Genomic DNA, 25237 nt, shown 5'->3' with positions numbered 1-25237 from the left:
CTGGCATTTTCCTTGAATCACATACCTGCTATTTCTCCAGCAACCAGTTTCTCATCTTACACGAAAGGGAGAAGCCTTAGGCACCTGTTTCCCATCAGCAAACGTTTCCATTTTCAAACACTCCAAGTCTCACTGTTACATTTCTCCTCAAAAAGAACTCACAGAAATGCTGACTGAAAGTTCTCAGGCAATAGTTAGATGTTAACACTATTGCCTATTGAAGCCATAACTTACTTACTAAGTGGGAAGGGCGAGAAAATCTATCACGCTGCCAAGAAACGTGCACTTTCGAAACACCACTAAGAGTCAAGTTCTATTTTTATCTTTACACTAAGAGATTAACTTTGGCATATTTGTAAGGGTTCCTCTATTTACTAAGGCTTGCTGTAGTGTTTTCCAGTCTCCATTACCTGTCTGCAAATAGAAGTTGGCAGCCTATCAGACACAAACCCACAGATCATAGGGCTATTCAGAGAACACTATGCCTCTTGTTAAACCAAAACAGTCAGAATGCCAACACATTTAACCCGGATAACCTCAGTTCAGACACAACTACCAAAACACTGATGCACTCTACAATATATAAAATTATACTTGTAACAATGTAAATCCCAGGACATGTTCAAATGGATTATTTAATCAAAGCTGTTAATTCTGAAGAAATTTGTAAAACTTCTCAGCATTTGAAAGTAATATGTGATACAAATGCTACCTGACATTGAACACACTGAATATTCTAAAGTAATTCAGTAGGACAGCGTTCTAAAATGCTCTAATTTGTGCAATGTTAAATAATGAAGTGATTGCATAAAGGCTACAAAATGAAACTCTACAGATGCCAAAAAACCTTGATAGGAGTGAAAAGAAAATGATAACCTTTAATGATATTAAATTTCTGTATGAAAGTTTGTAACATTCAGCAACACAACAACTACATAGTCTTCTGCTTAAGCCATCAATTCAAGTTTTCTAAAGGCTTAAACAGCCCCTATAAAAATTTAACTTTCTTTTGTGTTCTTCTAACAGCACTGAGGAGGTGGTTTTATATAACTTGGCTGTGCCTCAGATGCACTGTTTTTATTTCCTTTTTTATGGAAAAAAGTAACGCCTGGAGTAAGGCCAAATGGGGAAAATCCAAACAAAATCACGTTAACTCCCAGGAATGGGAGGGACAGAGAGTAAGTGATAGAGTAGATTAAGGGAGAAAAAAGGAGAGGGAAAAGTGAGTGACGTTACCAGAAAAAGCATGGAGGGAATCCCCTTTAACTCCAGCTGAGAGCTGCAGAGAGGTTACTTCTACTTCTGACGGTTTATGCTTGCTTTTATCTATACCCAAGATGGCTGCCGCTCAGATTCTGTGTTCTTTCATCACATAACCTGAGCATGTCAGAAAATGCTGTGTTTGCATTGTGCAGTACCAGTGCAAATAGTAAGCGAATTTCCACAACAAACTCAAGCCAGAGAATTGGACTCTCAAAAGTTTTTAAGGATTAATACTGATGAGTGGTCAGTGGTTAAAACTTTCGACTACTGATCAAAGTCCAAAACCCAAGACCACCAAACTGCCACTGGTGGGCAATTGAGCAGAGCCCTTAACCCTCAAACGCTTAGTTGTATAAAAAATACTAACTGATTTACCTATTATGGTTAGTTGCTTTTCATTTAGCTTTTCATTTAGCACACTTCAATCTCATCTTTAGGGTAATCCAGTTCAATGAATTCTAAAATGCAATGTCATAGCTTGGTATCTGAGGTCAACAACAACTGACAACTTTAGTATGACAGTGGAGAAACTACCTAAGCTCATTAGCATGTGAAACATATCCATTCTACTGCACAACGACAACAACATATGTTTCCTAGAATAAGTGACAATGAATGGCTCAATATTTTACAGGCTTTTATGAAAACCTGTTAGATAGGGACGTTTTGGATCTTTTAGTCCCATTAAGTCCTCCAAACATACACAATGTGGGAAGCCAAGGCCATGAACAATAGTGATGCTGTGTCCGCTTGAGAAATATAGTAGTTTTCACAAAATATCCTTGACCTTTATCCTATCCTTGTATGTGTGTAATCAACAGGGAAAATCTGGAACTGATTTGAGCATCTACAGACTGACAGGGTTTTATCAGAGTAAGCAAAAAAGTTAGCAGATCAAGCTATTGCAGGGTGCTACAGAAGACCAAGGCGGCAACAAACCTTTTCGATAGTCCAGAAATAGTACTACACTATAATAGTTACTATACTATAAGGTATATGGAGACCTGATCATCACATCCATATGTGCTTATCAAAATTCCACTCCAGATTTAATCCATCCTGCTGTTATAATATCCTGAAGAAAGGCTCTAGATTTCCTCTAGATTTTGGAGCATGGTTGTGTTTTTGTAGAAAAAACGTGTTCCAGTTCATTCTAAAGGTGTTCGGTCTGGTGAAGACTCTGTGCAGAACAAAAGTTCTTCAATTCCAAATTTTGCAAACTGTGTCTTCATGGACCTTAACTTTGTAATGCTGGAACACATTTGGTCCTCGTGAGGGCAAACCGTAATGTTACAGCCTACAAAACATCCTATACAATTGTGCACTTCAATATTTGTGGCAACAGTTTGTGGAAGAACCACATATGACTGTGATGCTCAAGTGCCCACAAACGTTTGGCTATATCGTGTAGCTGACCGTTTTATCTGTAAAGTTAATCAAGCAAATACAAAGGCCATGCATCATAATTAGGGTTAGTTTGCATAGGGCAGGTACCTACAGGACAGGATTATTAAGCACAGCATAGTGCTCACCATGACTGTGATGCCATCATTCTCCAGTGGTGTCTTGTCATATGTTACTTCACACACTCGCACCACTGTGGTTGCACCATACTTCTTCAGATCCTACAAAATTAAGACATAGTAACTTTGAGCCAGGAGGACAAAACTAGAATGAAAGCACAGAATAAACTCCATGCTAGTTTAAGGTTTAAGGTAAAGGTACAGTCTTTTTTCTTATTTATAATTTGTATTAGAATTAATCATTATTTTTGTATTTTTTTTTACTCTACCAATAAAACCTCCATTTGTAAGCTGGTATAACCTCACTACACATCAGCTGTGACCCTTTTCTAGTATGATCTTGATAGTAAGAGACTTTTAATAGCACTGTAACATAATTGTACTTAAACTTCACCAGAAATGCCTTCATATGATATTCGTTTTATATCCCAGCCCGGTATTTATCCATCTCTCACCTCTATGAAGGAGCTCAGAGTGGCATTGTTTGGATTGTGTGTGATCAGAAAGCGCATGTTTTTGTAGCTGACTTCAACAGGGGCCGGTCGGTTCATCCTGGCCATGTCTGAGAGCCGGCCACACCGTGTGCCGAGCCAGCGTCCTGTGGGTAAAACACACCCACTAGCAGCCGTACACTCTCTCTTTGACTGACAGTGCTACTCTTACCCTACTGTCACACAGGAGGTTCCTGCTATCTATCGGTACAAATGAAAAGAGTTGTCTGTTTTTCTGAAACGTTTGTAGAATCAGACATGGGCTGGAGCAGGGTGGAGCACTGTCCAAGAGCCCTGAGCCACAGTTCACTTTAACCCATCTGGTGTTTGGTGAAATCAGGAGTCAACAGGTATCCAGGCAGTGAGGGAGTTCTGTTCAGCAGGATGAAACAGCACAGTGTCACCTGGGTTCAGAACAGATAATGTTGGGCGTGGCAGTAGTCACCGCTGCCCTGCAGGAACTCCATCAACATTCAATGGAATAAGGAAAAGATCTGCAGGAAAAAAGAAGGGATCCATGTCAGTGATGTTGATTTATACAATAGATGATTCTGTTCATAAGTGTGTGTGTGTGTGTGTGTGTGTGTGTGTGTGCATATGTATACCAAAAACAATGTAATTCAAAAACATATACTTTTGATAGCACATAACATGAAGTCCATCTCCATCAACACAACCCCTTGGAGTTTAAACATTTATTCTGTTCAATAACTACACAAGGATTTTAGAGCACAACACAAAAATCACCAACTTTTCAAAGAAGATTGACTTTTTTTTTGTTTTTTGTTTGTTTCCTATACAAACTGCACGACAGGACAACATTTTACAGCTCTGCTGATTTATTGTCTGTGTATTTCGTCTACATTTTTTCTGCACTAGAGTTTAAACCTCCTGCCGTCCAGTGCACTGTGGAGTATTATGGGATGTACCGGGGTCCTGAGGAAACATTCCGTTACACGAGATTTATAAAGGAACAATGATATAAATAATATCTAATATTTTACCATAAAGTAACACCGGTACTTGGTGTTTAATACTCTGAACAAAACAAGACTCACAGGTTGTAGATTAGTTCCACTGTAATGTGTGATAATCCCGCTCACCTGTATTAGCTTCTCGGTTCGGAAAACGGTGAAAAACGCTTCAAAACAGTAGCGACACGACTGGGAGCCGACACGGGTGACTTTATAAGGAATTACCAGGTCAAAGTGAAGCACTAAACCGAAATGTCACGGAGTAAAATCAGCTCGAGTTTCCCCTCAGCGACGGCGGCGCGTTCACCTTCCTGTCAGCTGCAGAGAACAGAGTGAGCGGGCGCGCGCTTCTGCCCTGAACCGGTCCGAACTGCCCTAGTAGCGCATATGACTCTGACAGCGCGCGCTGCTAATGTCACAACCAAATGCACTCTAATGCTCTTAGTTCGAGTGGCAAATCTCCACCTTCCTCTCACTCCCCTTCACCCTTGAAGGTACAGACGCTGAAGAAGCGACAGGTGTAAAATCAAAACATACACAGGCTCCCTCTCTACATCCTCCCCTGATTCCCACACTAAATATCTGAGGGTCCAAAACTTTTTTTTTTAGTCAGAGACCACTTTCACACTTAAGTATAAATAGGCACATCATTTAGAAGTGATTTTATTTCTGAGCTTTTCAGTAATAGAAAAAAGGAGCTCCATTTCCAGCTGTGTACTAAAATTTGAAAAGTGGTATTTGCCCCTGGCTATGCATCCGATACCCCTGGGGAATCACTGAGCCCTGTCTGAGAACCAAGGCTCTATATATTTATATATAGAGATTGTCCATTTAAACATTAAGCATTTTGAATGCCAGACATGCAAAACTGATATAGTGTTAACATGCAGATTTCCTCAGTTTTTTATACTATTTTATCATGAATTAATTAATATTATTTAAGTGCGATTTCTGATAAAGGATCGCAATATGTTAAAAGTAATATAGTGATCGTTGCCATTTCCCTTACTTCACTAACAACATCTACACTGAAAGCAAAACAAACTTTTGTTATCCTAACCCTAGCCCTGATTCCATCTGTTGAGTTTCACAATGATGCTGGATGTGGAACGACTTGCTAGTAAGTAGAACGACTGGGTGATCGTGTGTGACTGCAACATCGCCTCCTTTTCCTCAGCTTTGCACTTGCACTTCCCTTGAAAGTATCTAAAGCATGTCTATCCGTTTCTTAATCAGAAGCTGAAGAGAAAAGGAAAGCAGTTGGTACCGAGATCCCGAGGACACACCTGCAAATCATGAAAAGCTTCATTGTGAAATCATTTCACACCATTAAACCGATCCTTCTGCTAAGCTCCGCTTGCTGTAAACAAGGTTATACACAAGTTTGCCTGCAATGCTTTTTCCAGAGGCCATGAACAAGGTTCAAACAACAAATTTAAGTGGAAGCTTGCATGCCAATGGCATAATGAGGGGCAAGGGGGTTTACAAAAAATATCAAAGAGAGTAACAAATCATACAAGTCATATGCAAAGTTAGATTTATAAACACAGAATGGAGAAAAATTTAGCTTTGACACCAAGTGATAATTTTTTGGTTTCAGATCTGAGGTGTGCAGAATGTAATCCAAATCCATTTGTACTGTTAAACATTATACTCAGATATTTTTTAAATAAAAATAACGCAATGCAAAAATAAACTCTGTATAGGTTAACCAACACAAAAAAGAACATACAGAAGCTATGTGAGGCTTGGTGTGAAGAGGCTTTCAGAGTTAAGTGGGACAGGAAGACAGGAGCATGGAGAAGGTCTTAATCAGGAACGTGAGGCAGATAAGAAGCTCAGTAATCTTCCAGAGCCAAACCACACCATGTATGCTTGATGAGATATGCTTTCGAAAAAAAGGAACATGTTCTGAAGACTTACATAACGTATAGGCTGTTTCAAAAGTCGTTCAAATATAGACATTAATGCTCAGGTCAGTAGGTGACAGTTGTTTTGAATAAGGGTTCACAAAAGCAACAATTTTAAACCAGCACGAATTCAGCATGACAAGAGTTTCCTTAAATCACATGACATCTATTCAAGTGTTCACTCGTGCTATTTAAATATCATGGCCGGCAAATGCCATCAAATCACACGTAATAAATAGCACCTAATTGAAACGCATGCCAGCTCTTCCAAAAATACCTAAACCGTACGCTTCATTCCGCACAACATTAGAATACATCGCAGCTTCCAATGGCATACAATGGAAGAAAAACAAAGAACACTAACAACAACTTGAATACACTCTAAAGAAGAGAGCAAGCTGTTTGAGTGTTATACAGGCCTGCGGGTGTGAACCTGTGTTTGACAGGATGAGAGCTGAGGTCTGAGCCTGCATTGTTCATTCACGTTTCTCCAGGCCACTTGATTGTAGAGCTGATCTACAGGCCACCACAGCTTTCATGGCCACCTGTGTTCTAAATTTAACCTCACCAGCTGCCACCTAATAAATTTAGCCAGGGATGAAATGAAGAAAGCTTCTATGTTTTAGATAACCCAGGGACATGGGGACGACTTGTTTTGAAATAGGAGTATCCTTTAAGATGTAGAGGCTGCTCTGGATGACTGCCACTTTCATGACAGGATTAAATAATTGCCTGTGTGAAAATGTAGATGTAGTCTATGTCAGTGTAACTCAGTACGGTTTGGCATTTGAAAATGAATTCCCACAAAGTCCGCAGAGAGTCGTTCCTTGAAAAGTATGTTCTCAGTTTTGAAATGCCTCTCTATGTTTGGAGGCATTTCAAATAATTTGCAAAGGTGTACATTTAAATCTAAGCGTTTTTACATGCCTACCCATGTTCTTTATTTAAAAAAACAAAGCAATACAGAAATAATTCTATCAACAAGAAAAAATAAAATTATTACACAGACAACAGAAGGTAAAGATTTAACAGACTTACCTGCTGTGATGCTCTTAGAACTCCTCCAGGAATGTGTAGCTGACATTTTCATATTTTATGGTTTTTACATAACTTATTTGTAAACAAAAATGACAAGGATATCCTTTAAAAAATATGCACATTGCTGAAGCACAAGCATTATTTAAGAAATCTAGAGCACAAACAGTGAGATCATGACAATGTTAAATCTCTCATCTTAATAGAAATTCCGATGTTGGATTAGGTATAAGCACATGCAAATTTATGTGCACAGAAAGTCAGATTAAGTTTAATCATAAAACTCAAAATCTGTTCATAATAGGCTTTATATTTCTTAAAAGACCTTCTGAATTGGCAAAAGCTTCATTGAGACCCAACCAACCTCAAAGACAAAGCCAAGACTTATGAGTGTCCATTGTTTTTCAGTAACATGAGTAACATGTAAAAGCATTCTAAACATACTATACTGTATACAGTTTAAAGTTCAACAATGACAGGTAACCTAGTGTTGATTTAGTGGAGATTAAAATGGGTTTTTCCACAAACACCATAGCTGGTGCTGAATGACTTCCCATTGCCACTCAGTAGAGTGTCAACAAGTAAGTGAAGAATACCAACAAAATAATTTTATTCATTGTTTTATGACTAAATTCATATTTGACTTTCCTACTATTTCTTGCCCTTAAATAACTGTAAGAGACTGTAACGACCCAAGAGCTTTATCTCTACCCCTTGTAACCTGTTGTACCTGACAGAGCAGAATGGAAAAATGAATGAATTAAGACTTGGATTAATGTAATCCACATGGAAACAGTTATATCATCCTGTCAGCTCTGTTAAGCTCTGTTCGTTATAAAACATGATCATCTTTAAGCAGCATAACATTAAAAGTACAAGCAAAAAAATCAACCATCTCTCATGCAGATTTTACAGAGCAAGAAAGAACTACAACGCTACATATTTTACTATTGACATATGCAAAATTTTGTTTTGCTATGGTCTAGAACTCATGCAGCACCATATTCAACTTATTTCTATTTAAACAGCCCTTTAACTTGGAATTCCTACTCAGGTCTCAGCATGTGATGTCAAATTAAAATAGTTGCCCACAGAATATACAGAAAACAAAGCAGCATTTCTTGTCATTTTCGAATGCAGACATATATGGGCACATACACTTTATGAAACAATAAATATATATTTCACCGAAACAACAATGTGGAAATGTTTGTATTTGCTTTCTAACGCTGCTTTACTTATATACCTGTAATCATTAATTCGGGCAAGGAATCAGCTTAAAACACATGGTGAGAAAAACAGCCACCCTGCCTACAGATGTCTAAACCTTTGCAAGTGTGATTTCTTCACACAGTAAATGTCAGTCAAGCGCTGAAAGTTAAGTGGCACATCAACGTGGACATGTGTGAGCTTAATTCAGTGTATAATCAGATAGCAGCCCTCAAAATGGCTGTGATGCTCCTGGGTCACAGTCAGAATGGAATCTTTAAGTGAAAAATTCTTTTTTCACTTTTGTAGGTAACTGGACTCTGAAATACTATACCTTTATTTGTCATATATGCAAATGTGTATCATATTTCATCTCAGGAAAGTTTGTTTGAGGAACTATATGGAGTTAAAAATGTCAAAATGAAAAGATTTACACAAATCTAAATAATTAATATTTAACCTTGCTACTGTTACTTATCAACGTCTCACTCTGTGCTTCTGCTCTTTGCAGTACATTTCATTTTCGGACGAAATCACTGTAAAAATCAATTCAAGGAATATCTTCATTTCAGTACCGTCACTGTAGTTGTCTCAGGTTCTATGGGTTCTATTCAGGCAAGGAGTCACAATGACACACTGTAGAAGTGTCTGTTTGGACGTTAGCAGCTTTATTTTCAAATCAGTAAAAACTATAATAACCCATATTCATACTGGTCTACATAAAGTTAAACCACAGAAAGTTTTTAGAAGATGTCTCCTTGTGAGAAAGATGCTGGATGGCTGCTGCCAAAATTCATTTTTATGGATTACATTTTCAGTCGTACAGTCATCATTCAAGTACAGTACTCGCATCATTGTTCATGCTGATCTTAATGTCCAGACTAAAAGGATGATCATTTCTAGATCTGATAACCTTGTTTTTCCAGTTGAACCCACTCTAAAGTTGAATGTCACAAACAGAAAGAATCAGTTAACTACACAAAGCACAAGGATATCTGCAAAGGTTTTGCCTTGCTAACAATATGAGGTAGATAGGCACAAAGCAGAGAGCCAATTTGTATGCTTCATTTTGAGTCACTAAAGAAGTAAAGGCACTTCGATATGAAAGACAGAAGAGATATTTAATGGCCCTGACCTCCCAGCTGAGTTTGAATTGTAAAGGGTTAGGGTGGAGCCATGTAGCTCAAATGATGTATAACCAACCCAACAAGTCAACTTAGGTTAGTGTACTCGAATAAATATTTGTAGCTGGTCCATCTACGTGTGTTTTTGGACAGATGAAGGAAACCAGAGAACCGAAAGGAAACCAGCAACAACACAGGGTGAACATGTGTAACTCAGCAAAGGCTGACTTCACTCCTGAGCTCAGGACTGAACCAGACACCCTTGGGGTTATGAGGCAGCATGGTTACCTGTTGTGCCATTGTGCCACCCATTAATTTGTCAGTCAAAAGTATTTGTAAATCAAGTGCCATGTTTGTATATTTTTTCTTCTTCTTTTTTATTTTCATAATTGTTTAGAAAACTCTTTGAGAGTGTTTGTATGAGTTTACCAAGAAATGCTAAATACAAAGATAAGAAACTGCTACAGATATAATGTATAGCTTAATACATATATTATAGTTTTTAAATGCTATATCAAAATATCTAATAAGTATGTTAAAAATGATTATGTAAACTGTTCTTTTGTTATAAAATAGAATAATGTTACATATTAAAACCCAATAGTCTGCACTTTTATTTGGTATCGTTAAAAACGGTCCTGTAAAAGTGCCAATTTGCTAAATAACCTATAGGTTTACTGACAAAACTGAATATTTTTGTTCAAACAATTCTGAGTGAAACCATGAAAAAATGCATTGCAAAACAAAATGATCATGTAATTAAATGTATCCAAAACAAGTTTCATCCTACTGAAAAAAATTACACTGTGAGTTTGATTATGGCCAACATTATATCAACTCTGTCATGTCCCCAGTCACCTGCATGAGGACAATACTCATGACTTATTATCTCCCACAAGCAAACCAAGAATTAGAAGCATCCCAGAGTTGTTTGAGATAGAGGACTACGTGCATCTACACACACTAGCTGCGTAAAAATAAAAGGCCTTTTTCAGGAGTCCCCAGTGAGTCCTTTTTGGACCTTGCATTTATTATACAATTAAAGCTATTTGTTTTGACTTCAAATTGATTCATAAACTGTTTGGATATATATGCATGCTTCAAGACCGGCGGTCGTTTTCTGCATATTAATCTGAAGTCAATTCTTCCCCACATAAATCCCACAAGGACGACCTTATCCTGTCCCAGCATGACCCAAGATGAAAAACAGCAAGGAATAAATCCACACACCTAAAATGATGTTTCAGCAGCTCCATTTAGTTGTGAGACATCTAATGTGAACTGGGGCTCTGGGGTTTCTCAATGCCCCTGTGAATCCCTGTGTTTATCTTTAGGACAGAGCTTGGAGTTCTGGTCTAAGATAAATGCAAATGAGAACGCAATTCCCACAATAAGACTGGCCCGCTGGTGGCGGAACTTGGCAGAATCCCTACAGGAAGCATTTCCTTTCATTGTGTGTCTGTGTGCTGGTCAGTGAGATCGCTGTGGAGTGTGTTCACTGCACTTTCTCTCATTCTCTCTTGCATCCCGGAACTGTTTTAAATCTAGAAATTTTGCATATTAAAAAAAGAGCTAAAATATCACTTATTTGGACTCCTCTTAATACAGTGAACTACTTCAGTGTGATGCGAGGTGTTTACACTTAATACTTTGACAAATGTGAACTCCCATGCAAATAAATGCAAAGCCAGCTTTTACTGCTGTTGAAACATGACCTCAGTTACCTGAATAACCACCAGCAAAGTTTCTCAACCAAGTGATTGAAAACAACAACAAAAATGTTCTAAATGTTACTATGCATTTATTTTGTTATTAATTTTTCTATATTATTCTTCTTGCTCTGTACCTCTTGTCATGTGTTGTATGAACTACAATCCAATTCTCTTGTATATCAGGATCGGAACATTGCAAATGAAAGTGAAAAGACACAGTGTACTCCAAGTATGCTCACAAGTACATCAGTGATTCATCATGACATTCACAGATTATTATTATTCAGCTCATTTTTGACTCATTAGGGTACCCATTTTTGAGTTACACAAAGTCTACACTGCGTACAACATTTCCTTCTGAAGAAAGAAAGAAAGAAAGCAAGAAAGAAAGAAATATGCAAGCCCTTCTATAAACCATTCCGTCTACAACCTGTATTGTTGTGCCAAAGCTCAAATACTAAATTGTAGTCTTACCCTGTGTACAATCCATGAGAAAGCCTCGTCGATGTTTATTCGTGTACAACATCAGAAGTTTTGGAATGCAGACAAGCACACAGCAGCAGATGTTGTTAAATGGAGGCAGCTAATGGATCAAATACCTCATCATACACCAGTTAAAAAAAAGCAAAACCCTCCCATTCAAACAATATTCTTCCTGCCTCTGTGTGTGTGTGTGTGTGTGTGTGTGTGTGTGTGTGTGTGTGTGTGTGTGTGTGTGTGTGTGTGTGTGTGTGTGTGTGTGTGTGTGTGTGTGTGTGTATTTATACTGTAGCCTATATGCTGTAACAGGCAGTTTCACACTTTCTTTTCAATTTCACAGCCAATCTTATAAGGATTTCATTCAGGCAATATCACCATACTGTAATAAAATAATTAAGTATGCTCAATGTAAGTGTAACATAATGTAGAATGATTTTAATGTTGTCAACCTGGTTTGAAAAAAGGCCCAATATAAAGCTTGCTTTTCCTTTTAAATGTTAACCCACTAGGGAGCAGACAGTACAATAATCGACTAAATCTCAAACAAAAAAACAGGAAAATGAAAACACATCCCCAAACAGATTTGGTGCTATCACGGAAACAGATTTTTTTTTGCACGCCTCAGCCATTAACTTGTGTGGAAGCCAGTTTTCCTGAGCTGTTTTAGAGATGTGCACAAAGGATCTAGAAAGGCCAAATTAACCCTGTGCTGTCCTTGAAACTATCAGAAAATGCTATAACAATGAAAAGGCTACTAGTTTGTAAATATACACGGACATATCATGAAAGCAACATTTAAATGGTGAAAAAATTAATCCCAACATGGGATAAAACATTTTACATTAATTAGGTACAGCCATATTTATCAGCATTCTTCTAAGCCAGGTTGAGGGAATAGTGAGTATTTTGGGGTAATCTTTCAACACCAGGGTATAAGTGTACATCAGGATCCCAAAAGACACAACAAAAAAAAGCAGGTATATACTGTAAATATGGTGTTTTCAAGACAATTAAGTGTTACATTGAGTAACATGAAAGCTTACTGAAGGGCTTCAGTGCATTGCTGTGTGAAACAGGGCTTTGGTTGAATGCTTTAACATGATAGGGGAATCATGTGGTTTCAATTATATTTTACTTTATATTTTGGAGAAATGGAAACATTCGAATAATTGAGGTTTATTAGGAAAAAACTTGTTGAACATTTCCCTTCTGATTTAGCCCCCATTTTTTCCACTTCAAGTATAACTATGTATGTGAGATGAGTGATGTGTGCGTGTCCTGCATTAATGTGCTGTGGTCAATAGTACAAAAAAGATGTACCTTATGAACCATGTAAGCGTGATGATCAGGGAGAATTTCATCAACTAAACCAACTAACAAACTTCAAAATCAAACAACAAAACTGAGCTGGGTCTAAAACTGCATCATGACTGTCAAGCCTACAAAAACGTGTATCTTCTGGATTGTCCAGATTTTTTAAGTACTTTTAAATATCAGTCAGTTTTATATTTGAAACTGGCTCATGACAACAACATGGAATCCTGTCAGACAGGGTTTTGTCCCTGATGTGTCAATTAATGTATGCCTATTTTTAACATCCAGATGTAAATAATACATTCAGGCATGTTTGTAAACAATACCACTGACGTTTTAACTGCTCCACATGACCTAAGCATTCTCTATCTTCTCTTCTCTCCACAACTTTTCTATATTTTGAAGGTGAAACACACAGAACCTGCCTGACAAGGTGAACTCAAATGAAGCACCATGTGACTGACAGCTGCAATTATAGGTTCTTACACTTGCTTCTGATATGAAGCTCATGTTATAATGAAGGTAAATAGTAGCAGGTTTACACCTTCAATAATGACTCAGCTTTGGGTCATTAGCCAACACTCCATGTTCAGGGATATTTAAATGTACTATAAAATCCTTAATACAACAGTTAATCAAAAGTTAATCAAGGATATTTGAAGCATGATTTGTCTTACACTTAGAGAACTGCCAGTTTCAAAGTATATGAAGCATATCGCATTATGTAATAAGGAAGAGAGGCAAGAGAGGACAAGCAGGAAGTTCTTAACAAATTGTAAAAACAATTCCCACCTGATTAGATTTCTAAAAGCACTTGTTTTTTTTTTTGATTGTTTGTGTGTTCCTATATCGGTTAAATTTCTCATCACAGCTCACCTTTCCTGTAGCCTAAGGCACAGCAACAGCCTGTTATGGAAAAACGTCCAGAACAATATTTTGTACCAGCATTGCAATGCTACACCTCCTCCAATCCATATTGTACCGCTATTTATGTCCAAATGTTCCAGCTGTCCAGCTCATATTTTCCTAATAAAGACAAAGTTTTTTTGCCTATCAATGGAGGAAGCCACCCCTTGCCCCATAGTGGCAGCTAACGTCATGGGTTAGGCTTTACGGTCATGTGCCAATTGTAACGCTTTCCAACATTCCAATGCTCATGGAGCACTAAGCACCAGTGGCAGGTAGGAGGAAACCTGTCCTTTCCTGCTCCACACACCTTCCTGGCTTGCAGCTGAGAAGTAATCAACTGGGGCGCTGCTATTAAAACAGAACCCATGGCGAATATATCAACAAAGGTGACATGTTCCACGGGAGGGACGCTCATGAGCTAAATGCAGCATCATCGTCAACAGATTAACACTTGTGTCATGACATTGGCTGGACCTGCAGGATTTTTTTTTGTGGTGTACATGCAGGCATGATCTTATTACTTACATATCATGGAATTATATGACCTTAAAAAGGGCAATGCTTTAGCACTGGAACAAAGCACTATGCAACAAAGTACACAGTCTATTTTAAGAACATATGAACACTGGATTTTATTAATAACAAATGACCAGACATTAAAATTCACTTAGCTTTTATTATTTTATTCAGGAATTACTTTACTAAAATCATTCCATACTCAAGTTTGTTAGTTTGCAAGTATCTTCTCTTGGCTGCTAAACATTGTTTATACTATAAGAAAGAAGAATGTAGACTAAACCAGTACCATAAACATGAAAAGAATGTTGGTTATGTATTTTTAACCTGAAGCATAAATCGACCTTAGACTACAGAAGATTTCTACATCAGGACAGTCAGTGGCAATCGTTTCTCAATGGAAGATAAAAAACAATACAGGAAATGTGCACTAAGACCATTTAATGTTCAGTGTAAACACTGTATGCGCTGTATACAATGTATATAATGTTGTGCCTTAACTGACTAAAACTATAACATCATGTAGCAGTGTGAGATCGTGAATTAATTAATATAATATAATATACAATAGGAAAGACATAAAAAAACAACTACTAACCTGTTGCGTTTGGCTCACAGGGTTGGTGTTCAGGAAAGTGAACAAAGATAAAACATGAAGTAGGTAAACAAAGCTTTAATTAGAAACCAGTTCAACACAACTTTAAAATGTCCCAAAGGTTGCCACCCTACAATGCTTACGCCCTTTCAGGTTACTCAAAACTTAACACTGTAATCTGGTGCTCTAAACATACTCAGAAGATTTATATATGTGAATATTTTGTCACGATATTACAACCTTTACTGTTAGAGAACATACATTAGTCAGATAAATATCAGATAATAATTAACTAAAACTTTTTACACACTGTAGAAAATGTGAGGTGAGATGCATTTCATACTCTAGTCACTAGTTTTCTAGAGTTTAGTGTTATAGCTAAAAGTACCACACGTTCAATACTAAATTTAGCAAGTAGAAAGAGACCAGAAAAGTAGCATTCTTTGGCTGATACTACTTTTACTTTTTTCCCAAAAGGCAAAAGTCTAAAATGAATGAGTAAAGTTGTTTCTAGTCTTCCTCAAACTATTTTTCACAGCAGTGCCCAGCTTATTTCTCTTAGGACAGTATAAATACATCTGATTGATTTAGAGTTGGATGCTCACTGATTCTCCAGAGTAAGTTAACTTTACTGACTATAAAGTAATAAGTACAATTGGCTCATTTATTATCATTCAATAATTTTTTACTTTTTGCCACGGTCACAGAGTTTTGTGCTTCGTATTTCATTCATATTGCATTAATTGGGTGTGTCAGTTGAAAATTGAAGTTCTGATTAGGATCCCTGCTTAGTAATATAATATAATAAGTAATATAATATACAATATGTGTAAGTATGATTCCTGCGCTGTCAGAGCTTCATCAAGTTTCATCAAGCCTACAAAACGAAATTAAACATTACAAAATATTTCCACATAACTAGAGATTGTGTTATAGTGTTTGATTTCCCTTGTTTTCTTCAATGGTAGATTTTGGTACTGCCAACTCTGTTGTAGCCTGCACCGCTTTATTTGTCTCATTTGTATTTTTGTTTTACTTTGTTTCATGATCATAATAGTAATATTATTTTATTTGATTTTTTAGAGAATCAAATTAAAGTGGTCATATAAACACAATACTAAAATTTTACTTACTAAAATACTACTACTACTAATAATAATAATAATAATAAGTACTTGTTAACTGTTAACATATCTTTTATTTTCTATATCTGCACTATGTCTATAAGCGTTTCAGAAGCAGCGAGACTCAAATGTTTATCACAAAAACCATTCCACATTTAACAAAAAACTCTAGCAAGCTGCAGTGTAAGTGTGTACATTGGACCTCATTTATGCAGCTTGATATGGATCAATTTATTCATAAATCACATGGGCAAAGCATCTAAACAAAACATCTGATATGTATAGTGTATAGTTATCTTACTTGTCCCCCGAGTTGAGTAAATTTATGAAAATGAGGACTAACCAATATAAACCTCACCAGCTTTGATTCATATAATTTGTATGGATTCCTGTACTTTTATATATGGACTATACTGTCAAGTTTAAATTGCTTATATTATTATCCAGAACTATTTGCAGTAATGCTTTGTAGTCTCTAACAGAAACACATCTTCATACTAGGTCCACGGCAAATTATAAACTTTCTTGAAAACCAGTAGGTTTGTTTAATGAGCAGTAATTAAATACTATGGGTAATAAAGTAGGAGATGCTGCACAAACCAACCAACTTAGAATATAAAAGAAATAACTCAAAGAGCGAGATAGGAAATGCCACCATGTAAACAGAAGACGAACCAATCTGTCTGCACATAGCTATAAATAAACACCTCAGCCCATGATACATTTAGTGCTTTCTTATTAGTATTAATATTACATATTATTAAATATTTCTATTAGCATAGAACTGGGTACAAAATGACTTTACTTGTGTTTTCAGGCTTTTTAGAGTTGTGTGCGCTTCACTGCATGCAAATACACTTTGGTCAGGAACATACTTTAATAAGTGATCAACAAGGCACATTTACAAAGATTATCAGTGTTTCCAAAACTTTTGTAAATCTCTCAGAAAAATGTATTTATTCCCATAAAAATTGTATTGTTATGCTAATATTTATACACAACTTTACTAAAGATTTATTAATAAGACCACTGTGTGTTTTTGAGGATAACAACTTCTTATTCAATACATAAAATCAAATTCTACATATGCTGTATCTCCTACATTGACCATTTGAAGGCTCTGACATGGAGGAGTTAATGTTAAATCTATAATGAACTCAGAAGTTACACTAATTTATGACCTGATAAGGAGCTCCTGGTTACACACTCCAAACCACTGTAGAAAGGACGTTATTTATAATCATGCACTCTCCTGTGTTTATAATGATTTATAATCACACTCCCTGGTGTCACCCAAATGAGGATGAGGTTCCTTTTTGTGTCTGGTTCCTCTCAAGATTTCTTCCTCATATCATCTCAGGGAGTTTTTCTTTACCGCCGTCGCCTCAGGGATAAAAACAATGACATCTAAATATAGGTCTAATATTAAATCTTGATCTTTTTGTTCTATATTTTCTTCTATTCCATAAAGCCGCCCTGCGATCGTGTCCGTCGTAATGAGCATTATACAAATCAAATGTAGTTTAATTACTTAGACATAACTTTGCAGACTGGTTCATTCTAGTAACTCATTCATGATCATAGTTTCCACAAGTGTGTACAAATACACAGGATTTTTTATTTTTTTTTTTTTACATTTACACTTTACATTTTGGTTCAGTGCTTCACCTCCTAATTCTGTATCATTTCATTGGTTGGAAAAAAAAGAAGAAGAAGAAAAAAAACACCACTTTTTTTCAAGTCTCACATGCAAATGCAGTCTTCCAAGCCAGAGGCAGTAAAAAATTTCAACACTTATGAAGTTATATACTCAACACCCTTAGTGTAATACTTCCCGAATTGCAGTATAAATCGAATCCTGCCTTCACAACAAATCGGTATAACAGCAGAAGTGTTAAACGCACACTGTGTGTCACTGAGACACGGATTTAAAGCAGACACAAACCGCCTGCTATCTTTCAGCTGCTCCGCCTGCTTTGTTTACAAACCACCGACCGCAGATCTGCACTGTATAACGAGTAGAAACAGAGTTCAGGACAAATGTTTACACTCGTTTTGCACTGTTAATCTTAATGTACTCTACATACAGTGAGGATGATTAGCACTGAGATTCAGCTAACGTGGAACTCCACTAAACTCCTACAGCACCTTCACGTACACACAGCACACGGCTACTAACCCTGCGACATAACGTGTGGAATTAGCACGCTGTAGTAAGTAATAAGTTAGTTAAAATACTTTATTTCCCTTGTACTCACATCTCAGCGATACCGAACTCGTTGTCATTTTCTTCCTCCTACTGTATCCATGGCGACGTAGCGTCACGCTAAGCTTCACCTCGAGCGCAAGAGTGGGCGTGGTCAACGTGTACTGTACACAGTGTAGCACAACAGCATGGAGCTAGAATAGTGACAAGTTAGACCATTTTTATTTCTGTAATCCTGAACGTTTGTTTTTATTTAATAATTATTTTTTTGTTTGTTTTTTGTTTTTTGTTTTACAGAGAATGTATTGCATTAAATATCCACAGGTGATCTGGGATTCAGTCAGAACATTAATGTTCTGGGAAATGATATGAAACTAAATTAACTCTATACAGTGCACTGATTTGGGTGGTGTCTTCTGTTATATTGCATTTTTTTTTTTTTACTTTTTTTTTGAACGAAGAAGGATAAGTGTGTGTGTGTGTGTGTGTGTGTGTGTGTGTGTGTGTGTGTGTGTGTGTGTGTGTGAGAGAGAGAGAGAGAGAGAGAGAGAGAGAGAGAGAGAGAGAGAGAGACGTGCGCCATCTAGTGTTTAAAATATTTATTGTAATACAGTATGATATTTACACAGATGTTACATTACATTACATTCCATGGTATTCTTCTTGCTGTTGTTTATTGAATTTATTATTATAGAATAATTATTTTTTAATTAATTAATCACGTTATTAAACGCTTACCTTTTCCTTCACTGTTTTATCTATTGCTATTTATATGATATTAAAAATATATATATTTATATAATATTTAGAAATATTCACAATTGCAATTTCATACTTATGAGTAAAAGTTTTGGATTTGTGAGGTCTATTTTTACAATTTTTAAAATCACACACATAAATGAAATTAATAAACTAAGTTAACTGAGTTAACTAAGATTTGTAGAACGAATCGAATCTTTAAACGAATCTTTTTGATCCGCACCGGTTCTACAGAAGACTGGCGAGGACACGTGTGGAGACGTGAGGAGCTCCATTTGTTTATCCTGCTTCACCACATGCAGCACGTACAGCTCGTCCTCCATCCGATAAAACACGCCTATCACTGATGGAATCAAGCTGATTAACACAATACTGTCGGGCTCCATTGTGTCAGCTACAAAGCTGATATCTCACCTTTTGCACCCACGTATCAAATACACGTTTCAGTTTTGCTCTTTTTTTTTTTTACAACAATATTCACATCACACGAATGTTGAGTATTGTATCTACATTGGTTCTTTTCTTACAGTTTTTTTTTCTTTTGATGCGAAATTAACTCCTTGATTGATAATAATAATAATAATAATAATAATAATAATAATAAGAAGAAGAAGAAGAAGAAGAAGAAGAAGAAGAAGAAGAAGAAGAAGAAGAAATAAAATATTTTGTCCTTGTACTCTAATTTGCATGAGAATTACTCTGCTGTCTTCTGGTCAAAATGCAAAGTAGGCTGGGGGCAGGGACCACATTGTAAACAAAGGGCTTTAAAATCCAGCTCAATACACATTCAACCATTACAGCAGAGTGGATGGTACTGATTTATTTAATACAACAGCAGCAAGAATGGTACTAGAGAACTCTGAGCACTGCTCCATCACTAAGGTTAAAGTTTCTGTGAGTTTTATTCCTATTTATCCCTCTTTTTTGTTGCATGTATATATCCAGTGCCATGCTCTAGCTTAATATTTCTTACTAAGAACATTTCTTATACTTAGGTTTTTTTATTATATTCTCAAGTTTTGAACTTTTTTTTGTGCTCATAAAACCTTTTCACAATTTTTTTCTAAGACATGTTAAGTGTATGGAAACTTTGTGTGAACTGAACTTTCTGATTGTGATGTTGAATTTAATTCAAAGTGAGAGCCAAACGTTTTTACCAATAATATATGATTGATAGAGCATTACAAAATAAAACATAAATGTTTATGTGTATGATCGAGTCAAAACGTATAAACCATCTTATTCTTATTAGGAGAGGGATGAGGAAAGTCTTAACTTAACTCGAAACACTTAAAACTAGACAGGTTTATTAGAACCTAGGTATTTGCATCTTGCAAGGTAGTTCAACAAACCATTTAGTTGAGAAATGACTATAGTCTTAATTTGCCACTTTGTGTAGCATGCAACATAGCTAATCTTTTAGCTTGTGGCAATATGTCTCTTGTCATTCTTAACTTTTAAAACCTCATATATGGCACATTCCTTAAGTAAATTTCTAGCTTTCCTGTATGCAAAACCCCAGTTGTTTAAAAATCCCTCCTCTTTACACAGGATTTATAACTAGCCTAAATACTATAGTATTGTTAAACACTAGCTTTGCTCCTATAGAAAGATAATGTGGAGACTCCATACGGTATCGTGCAGTGCACCATGCAAGGTATTGCTAGGGGAAACCGACCTGTTATCCTGACCTACCATGACATCGGACTAAACCGTAAGATTCTGTCTCTCTCTCTCTCTCTCTCTCTCTCTCTCTCTCTCTCTCTCTCTCTCTCTCTCTCTCTCTCTCTCTCTTTCTCTCTTTCTCTTTCTCTCTCATCTGTTCCCTGTTCCTCTCCAACTTTTTCAACATTGCAGATGTTTGATTGAGGAATATATATATTTAAATATTTAATGATGTAATGACTCTGTGTGATCCTGTGCAGATAAGACCTGCTTCAGCAATCTGTTCACCCATGAGGACATGCTGGAAATCACACAGTATTTCTCTGTGTGCCACATCAATGCACCAGGGCAACAGGAAGATGCTAGCACTATCCCCACAGGGTGACTAACTGCTATGTTTAAGCTTAAACTAATCTACAATGCAAAATATGACATTTTTGCAAGTGAAACTATTTTGAATAAACTATAGGCCTATAGTATTACATTTAGCAATACTCTTAAAATAAGAAATATTAGAAAAGTTTGCTCAGAAACATAAACAACAATTAAGATTATTAATATTTTTTAATACAGTAAATTACTTTGAAGGCAGAAATTGCATGAATTTATATTAATTGTCACAGTTATATTATAATATAATATTTTACTTGTTTTAAGCATTAAGACTAATACATATATAATTCTAAAGCACAGTGGTTGCATTTCTGGTTGTAATGTACGATCAGCTTCAAGGTCCTACAATGATTATGTTCTCTGTATTTTTACAGTATGTTCTGTTTTGGTATGATGTTGAAACAGCTCATAAACAGATAATTGGCTGATGTTTAATCGAGTAAAATGACATTTAAAATTTAATTTAGAAAATATTATACACCTCTGTAACAACAATATATTTGCAATAGACATTTCAAAATAAAAAATGGCTTTTATTTGTGTCCTCGTCTTGAAAATGAAAACTGTTAATGTTTCAGCTATTGCTATTGTATAACGTCATATATTTAACCAGTGCATTTAACCTTTTGTAGATCCACCTACCCCTCAATGGACCAGCTCTCTGAGACTATCCCTATTGTGCTCCAGCATTATGAGTAAGTGTGCAAAAAAATGATTAAATGATATCAGATCCAGCTTATAATATCAGACACTTTTTTTTATTATAATATAATATCTGCATTTGCTTTCTATAGTATTACGAGCATTATTGGAATGGCAGTTGGGGCTGGAGCCTACATCCTTGCACAGTTTGCTGTAAGTTGCACTGCTAAATCAGAAATGTAACCCAGTCTTGATCCATAACATAATCCTTTAATTATAATAAACATGATGGCTATAAATACACAAGAATCTTCCTCTTACTATAAATACATTCTTAATAATTTAATTTTATGTTGAAAACCTTAACTGCCTTTTTTGAATTTGTTAAACATTTTAAATTAACTTATTGGTTTTGGGGGATCTGTTGATCTTTTCTCACAGCTAAACCATCCTGAACTGGTTGAGGGTCTTGTTCTGATCAACATTGATGCTCAGGCAGAAGACTGGATGGACTGGGCAGCACATAAGGTGCGGCGGTCCATACAGGCTACAATCAGTCATAAACCCTCACATACAATCAGCTCCTAAACATTTTTCTTTAAACTATTAGTTTTACAGAAAGGAAAGACAGTGGAAAGTCACCAAACTGTCAGAATATCTTGCAAAAGAATGCTTATGATGACACACATTGAACATAGAGTTTAATTTCAAGAGTGTTAGATATGTGTCTTTTTCAAACATACATGTACTTCAGTGATTTAAAGCAAGCTGATTCTTCCCACAGATCTCTGGCTGGACACATAATGTTCCTAATATGATCATCACCCACCTGTTTGGAAATGTAAGACAGAACACTTGTGACATTAAAATGTCAACGATTTCATATTATTATTATTCTCTACAAAGTGTCCATTCAAACAATTGAAGAAAGCCTTCTTCACATATATTGTTATTTGAAGCATCTTTATTTATTTGGTACTGATTATACGACTATATGGAAATATGACAGGAGGAAATTCACAACAACCATGACCTGATAGCAACCTTTCGGCATCACATCCTAAACAACATTAACCAGAGAAACTTGGAGCTGTTTGTCAAGTCCTATAACAGGTACCACAAAAATCTGGTATATTTTGCCATTTGTTGATATGTCCTGTTTTCCCCACTCTGTGATCAGGAGATCGGTAAAATTACAATAAAAGATTTTTTCAGGAAACTTTCACTTCTCTTTATTCTGATCTGCCGTTTAGTCGAAGGAATCTGGATGTTGAGAGACCTCCTCCAGGTGGAAACCTCAATGTGAAGACCCTGAAGTAAGTCAAATGTTTTTCAATGTTTCTGTTTCAGCCTGAATCATATTTTATTGTCTTCTTCTTTTTCCTGCACTTTTTACTGAACAGTTCTTTGTTCATCTAGGTGCCCAACTCTTCTGGTTGTAGGAGATAGCTCTCCTGCTGTTGATGCTGTGGTACATGCTGATTATTTCTTATATAAACATTGTTTTGAATGAACATCATTCAATGAATATATTGTAATATACAAATAAGTGTTGGGCAGTAATATTTTTCTTTGCAGGTTGACTTCAATTCAAGAATGAATCCAACAAAAAACACCCTACTTAAGGTCAGGAGCTGCCTTTTCATGACTTTCCCCTTCATTTGCAGTAAATAATATATTAAACATTTAAGTTCTTTCTTAATTCATTTGGACATTAAACTGATATTTTCCTTTTCTGCTCATTTGTTATTGTTGATATTTATACTGCTTATAATTCATAGCAGTAGCATCGTGTTTTATATATATTATTTTTGTACTTTTTTGCTCTCACTGATGTAGATGGCTGACTGTGGAGGCCTTCCTCAGGTTGATCAGGTTTGGATCCACTTGGAAATTAAAGTGTCCTAATTTCCATTGACATTGATAGATACATGTATTTACTTTATCCACTGTTTCCTTTTCCTTTTAGCCCGCCAAGCTAGCAGAGGCCTTTAAGTACTTCATTCAGGGACTGGGATATAGTAAGTAAAGTTGGCATCTAAGAGCAGATTTTTAGGAGGTTAAAGATAGATAAAGTGTGGCCCAGGTTCTAGATTACTTATCTGGAAGCACATTATTTAAATTGGGAGGAATTCACGTCATGTCATGTCAGCATATAAACTTTATTTGTACGTTTTAAATGGTTCATCTATCAGAAATTTCCTCACTGTAATATCATTTGTATTCTTTGTCAGTTCCCACAGTTGGCATGACCCGCCTGTCACGCTCCCGCACTGTCTCTGGCAGCAGCATCTCCTCTGTCGAGGCTGTTCAGAGTCACAAGTCCACTGGAGAGGAGCAGCATGGACATTGTCACACCAGCATATCCATAGACAATGACTCTGACAGCAGCACAGAGCTGAGATTATTGTGAACAACACAACCAAGTCAGGTGTACTGCTAAAGGCACCACTGTTAATGTATTTACATACATCCTTCATGAAGAACCCGATGATATCAACCATTTCCTCATCCTTCATTCTTAGTTTCACTCAGCTTCAAATAACCTAGGCTATAAATTATGTGATTGCAGTGTTGTAAGCAGAGACTGCATTATACAAGCAGTTTAGATTTATTTAGCAAAATGCTTATGGATTCTATCTATTTTACATGGATGAATGTGTTTTTTGTTAGGTGTGTTATACTTTTTATGAATGCTAAAGCAGGAGAACCAATCTTTTTTACAATTTGCAACCCATATAACCAAAAACAAATGCTTTCATAGCAAACAATATGAAAGAAAAATCTCAATGGACTGTTTTAGAAATTCAGTTATATTTGTAATCAAATTTTCAACATTTGCAGAAAATTGGTCACATGGAGGTTATATAAAGCCCAATTACATATGCACATAAGCCTGTATTGTTTCAATGTTGTATAAAGATCTTTCTCCCAAAAAAAAGGCTTAATTAATTTAGTTTTTAAATTGAAACCTTTACTGTAATATTTGACCAACAGAACTTCAGTTAAATGCAATAGATTATTGAAAAAGACAGCTCTTCCGGTGGGTCAGAAGCTCAACAAACTGCAACTGCAGCCTGCAAAATGAAAAATACTCACCTAATAGGATGTGTTGGGGAAATCACTGCATACAGAATGTCTCCATAAACATACTGTATGTGCTTATTACAGCCATGGGCCATGCTGTAGTGCTGAAGAGAATAAGTGAAAGTGATTTTTTTTTATTGTTGTGTAGCAGAGACTACAAAAAAGTTCCCAGTAATGAAAGGGATAAGTACAACTAACATTTATACCAGTTATTAAAATTTCTTATAGAAATTTAATCTGTCATATATCAAGCTATCCCTATATCCATCTTCTGTACCATGTACTGTATGTATCAAATTCACTACA

At 36.2% G+C, this 25237-nt stretch overlaps 2 protein-coding genes across 8 annotated transcripts in view; one reads left to right on the top strand and one right to left on the bottom strand.

The window, feature by feature from the left end:
* The window catches only part of ptp4a3b (protein tyrosine phosphatase 4A3b), a 23233-nt gene extending 4652 nt beyond the window's left edge, over positions 1 to 18581 (bottom strand). Inside the window, exons 1-3 of one of the 6 annotated variants that reach the window (XM_027149664.2) lie at positions 18438 to 18581; positions 3242 to 3771; positions 2796 to 2888 (exon numbers count right to left, since the gene is read on the bottom strand). In XM_027149664.2, coding sequence (XP_027005465.1) covers positions 2796 to 2888; positions 3242 to 3346 — 198 coding nt within the window. In that variant the 5' untranslated portion in view covers positions 3347 to 3771; positions 18438 to 18581. Of the gene's footprint in view, positions 1 to 2795; positions 2889 to 3241; positions 3772 to 4380; positions 4837 to 6594; positions 6688 to 11715; positions 11852 to 13911; positions 13937 to 15058; positions 15186 to 18437 lie in introns of those variants that run through there. The other 5 variants (XM_027149665.2, XM_047811113.1, XM_027149666.2 and 2 more) reach the window with 5 other exon arrangements.
* On the top strand, positions 18183 to 25209 carry ndrg1b (N-myc downstream regulated 1b). Of its 2 annotated transcripts, none has more exons than XM_027149662.2 (14): positions 18183 to 18392; positions 20753 to 20858; positions 21070 to 21190; positions 21835 to 21897; positions 21997 to 22057; positions 22286 to 22372; positions 22629 to 22685; positions 22854 to 22957; positions 23098 to 23160; positions 23264 to 23315; positions 23423 to 23470; positions 23684 to 23719; positions 23814 to 23865; positions 24079 to 25209. In XM_027149662.2, exons 2-14 carry the CDS (start codon positions 20795 to 20797, stop codon positions 24255 to 24257), a joined length of 987 nt encoding a protein of 328 aa, XP_027005463.2. In that variant the 5' UTR covers positions 18183 to 18392; positions 20753 to 20794; the 3' UTR covers positions 24258 to 25209. The 2 variants fall into 2 exon arrangements, with proteins under 2 accessions (XP_027005463.2, XP_027005462.2); XM_027149661.2 differs by lacking the exon at positions 18183 to 18392 and adding an exon at positions 19832 to 20038.
* Positions 25210 to 25237: the final 28 nt, after the last annotated feature.

The sequence above is a fragment of the Tachysurus fulvidraco genome, chromosome 3 (assembly GCF_022655615.1).
Source record: "Tachysurus fulvidraco isolate hzauxx_2018 chromosome 3, HZAU_PFXX_2.0, whole genome shotgun sequence".
NCBI lineage: Eukaryota > Metazoa > Chordata > Actinopteri > Siluriformes > Bagridae > Tachysurus > Tachysurus fulvidraco.
Note: the sequence above shows the minus strand (reverse complement) of the source record. Positions and strands in the feature narration are given on the sequence as shown.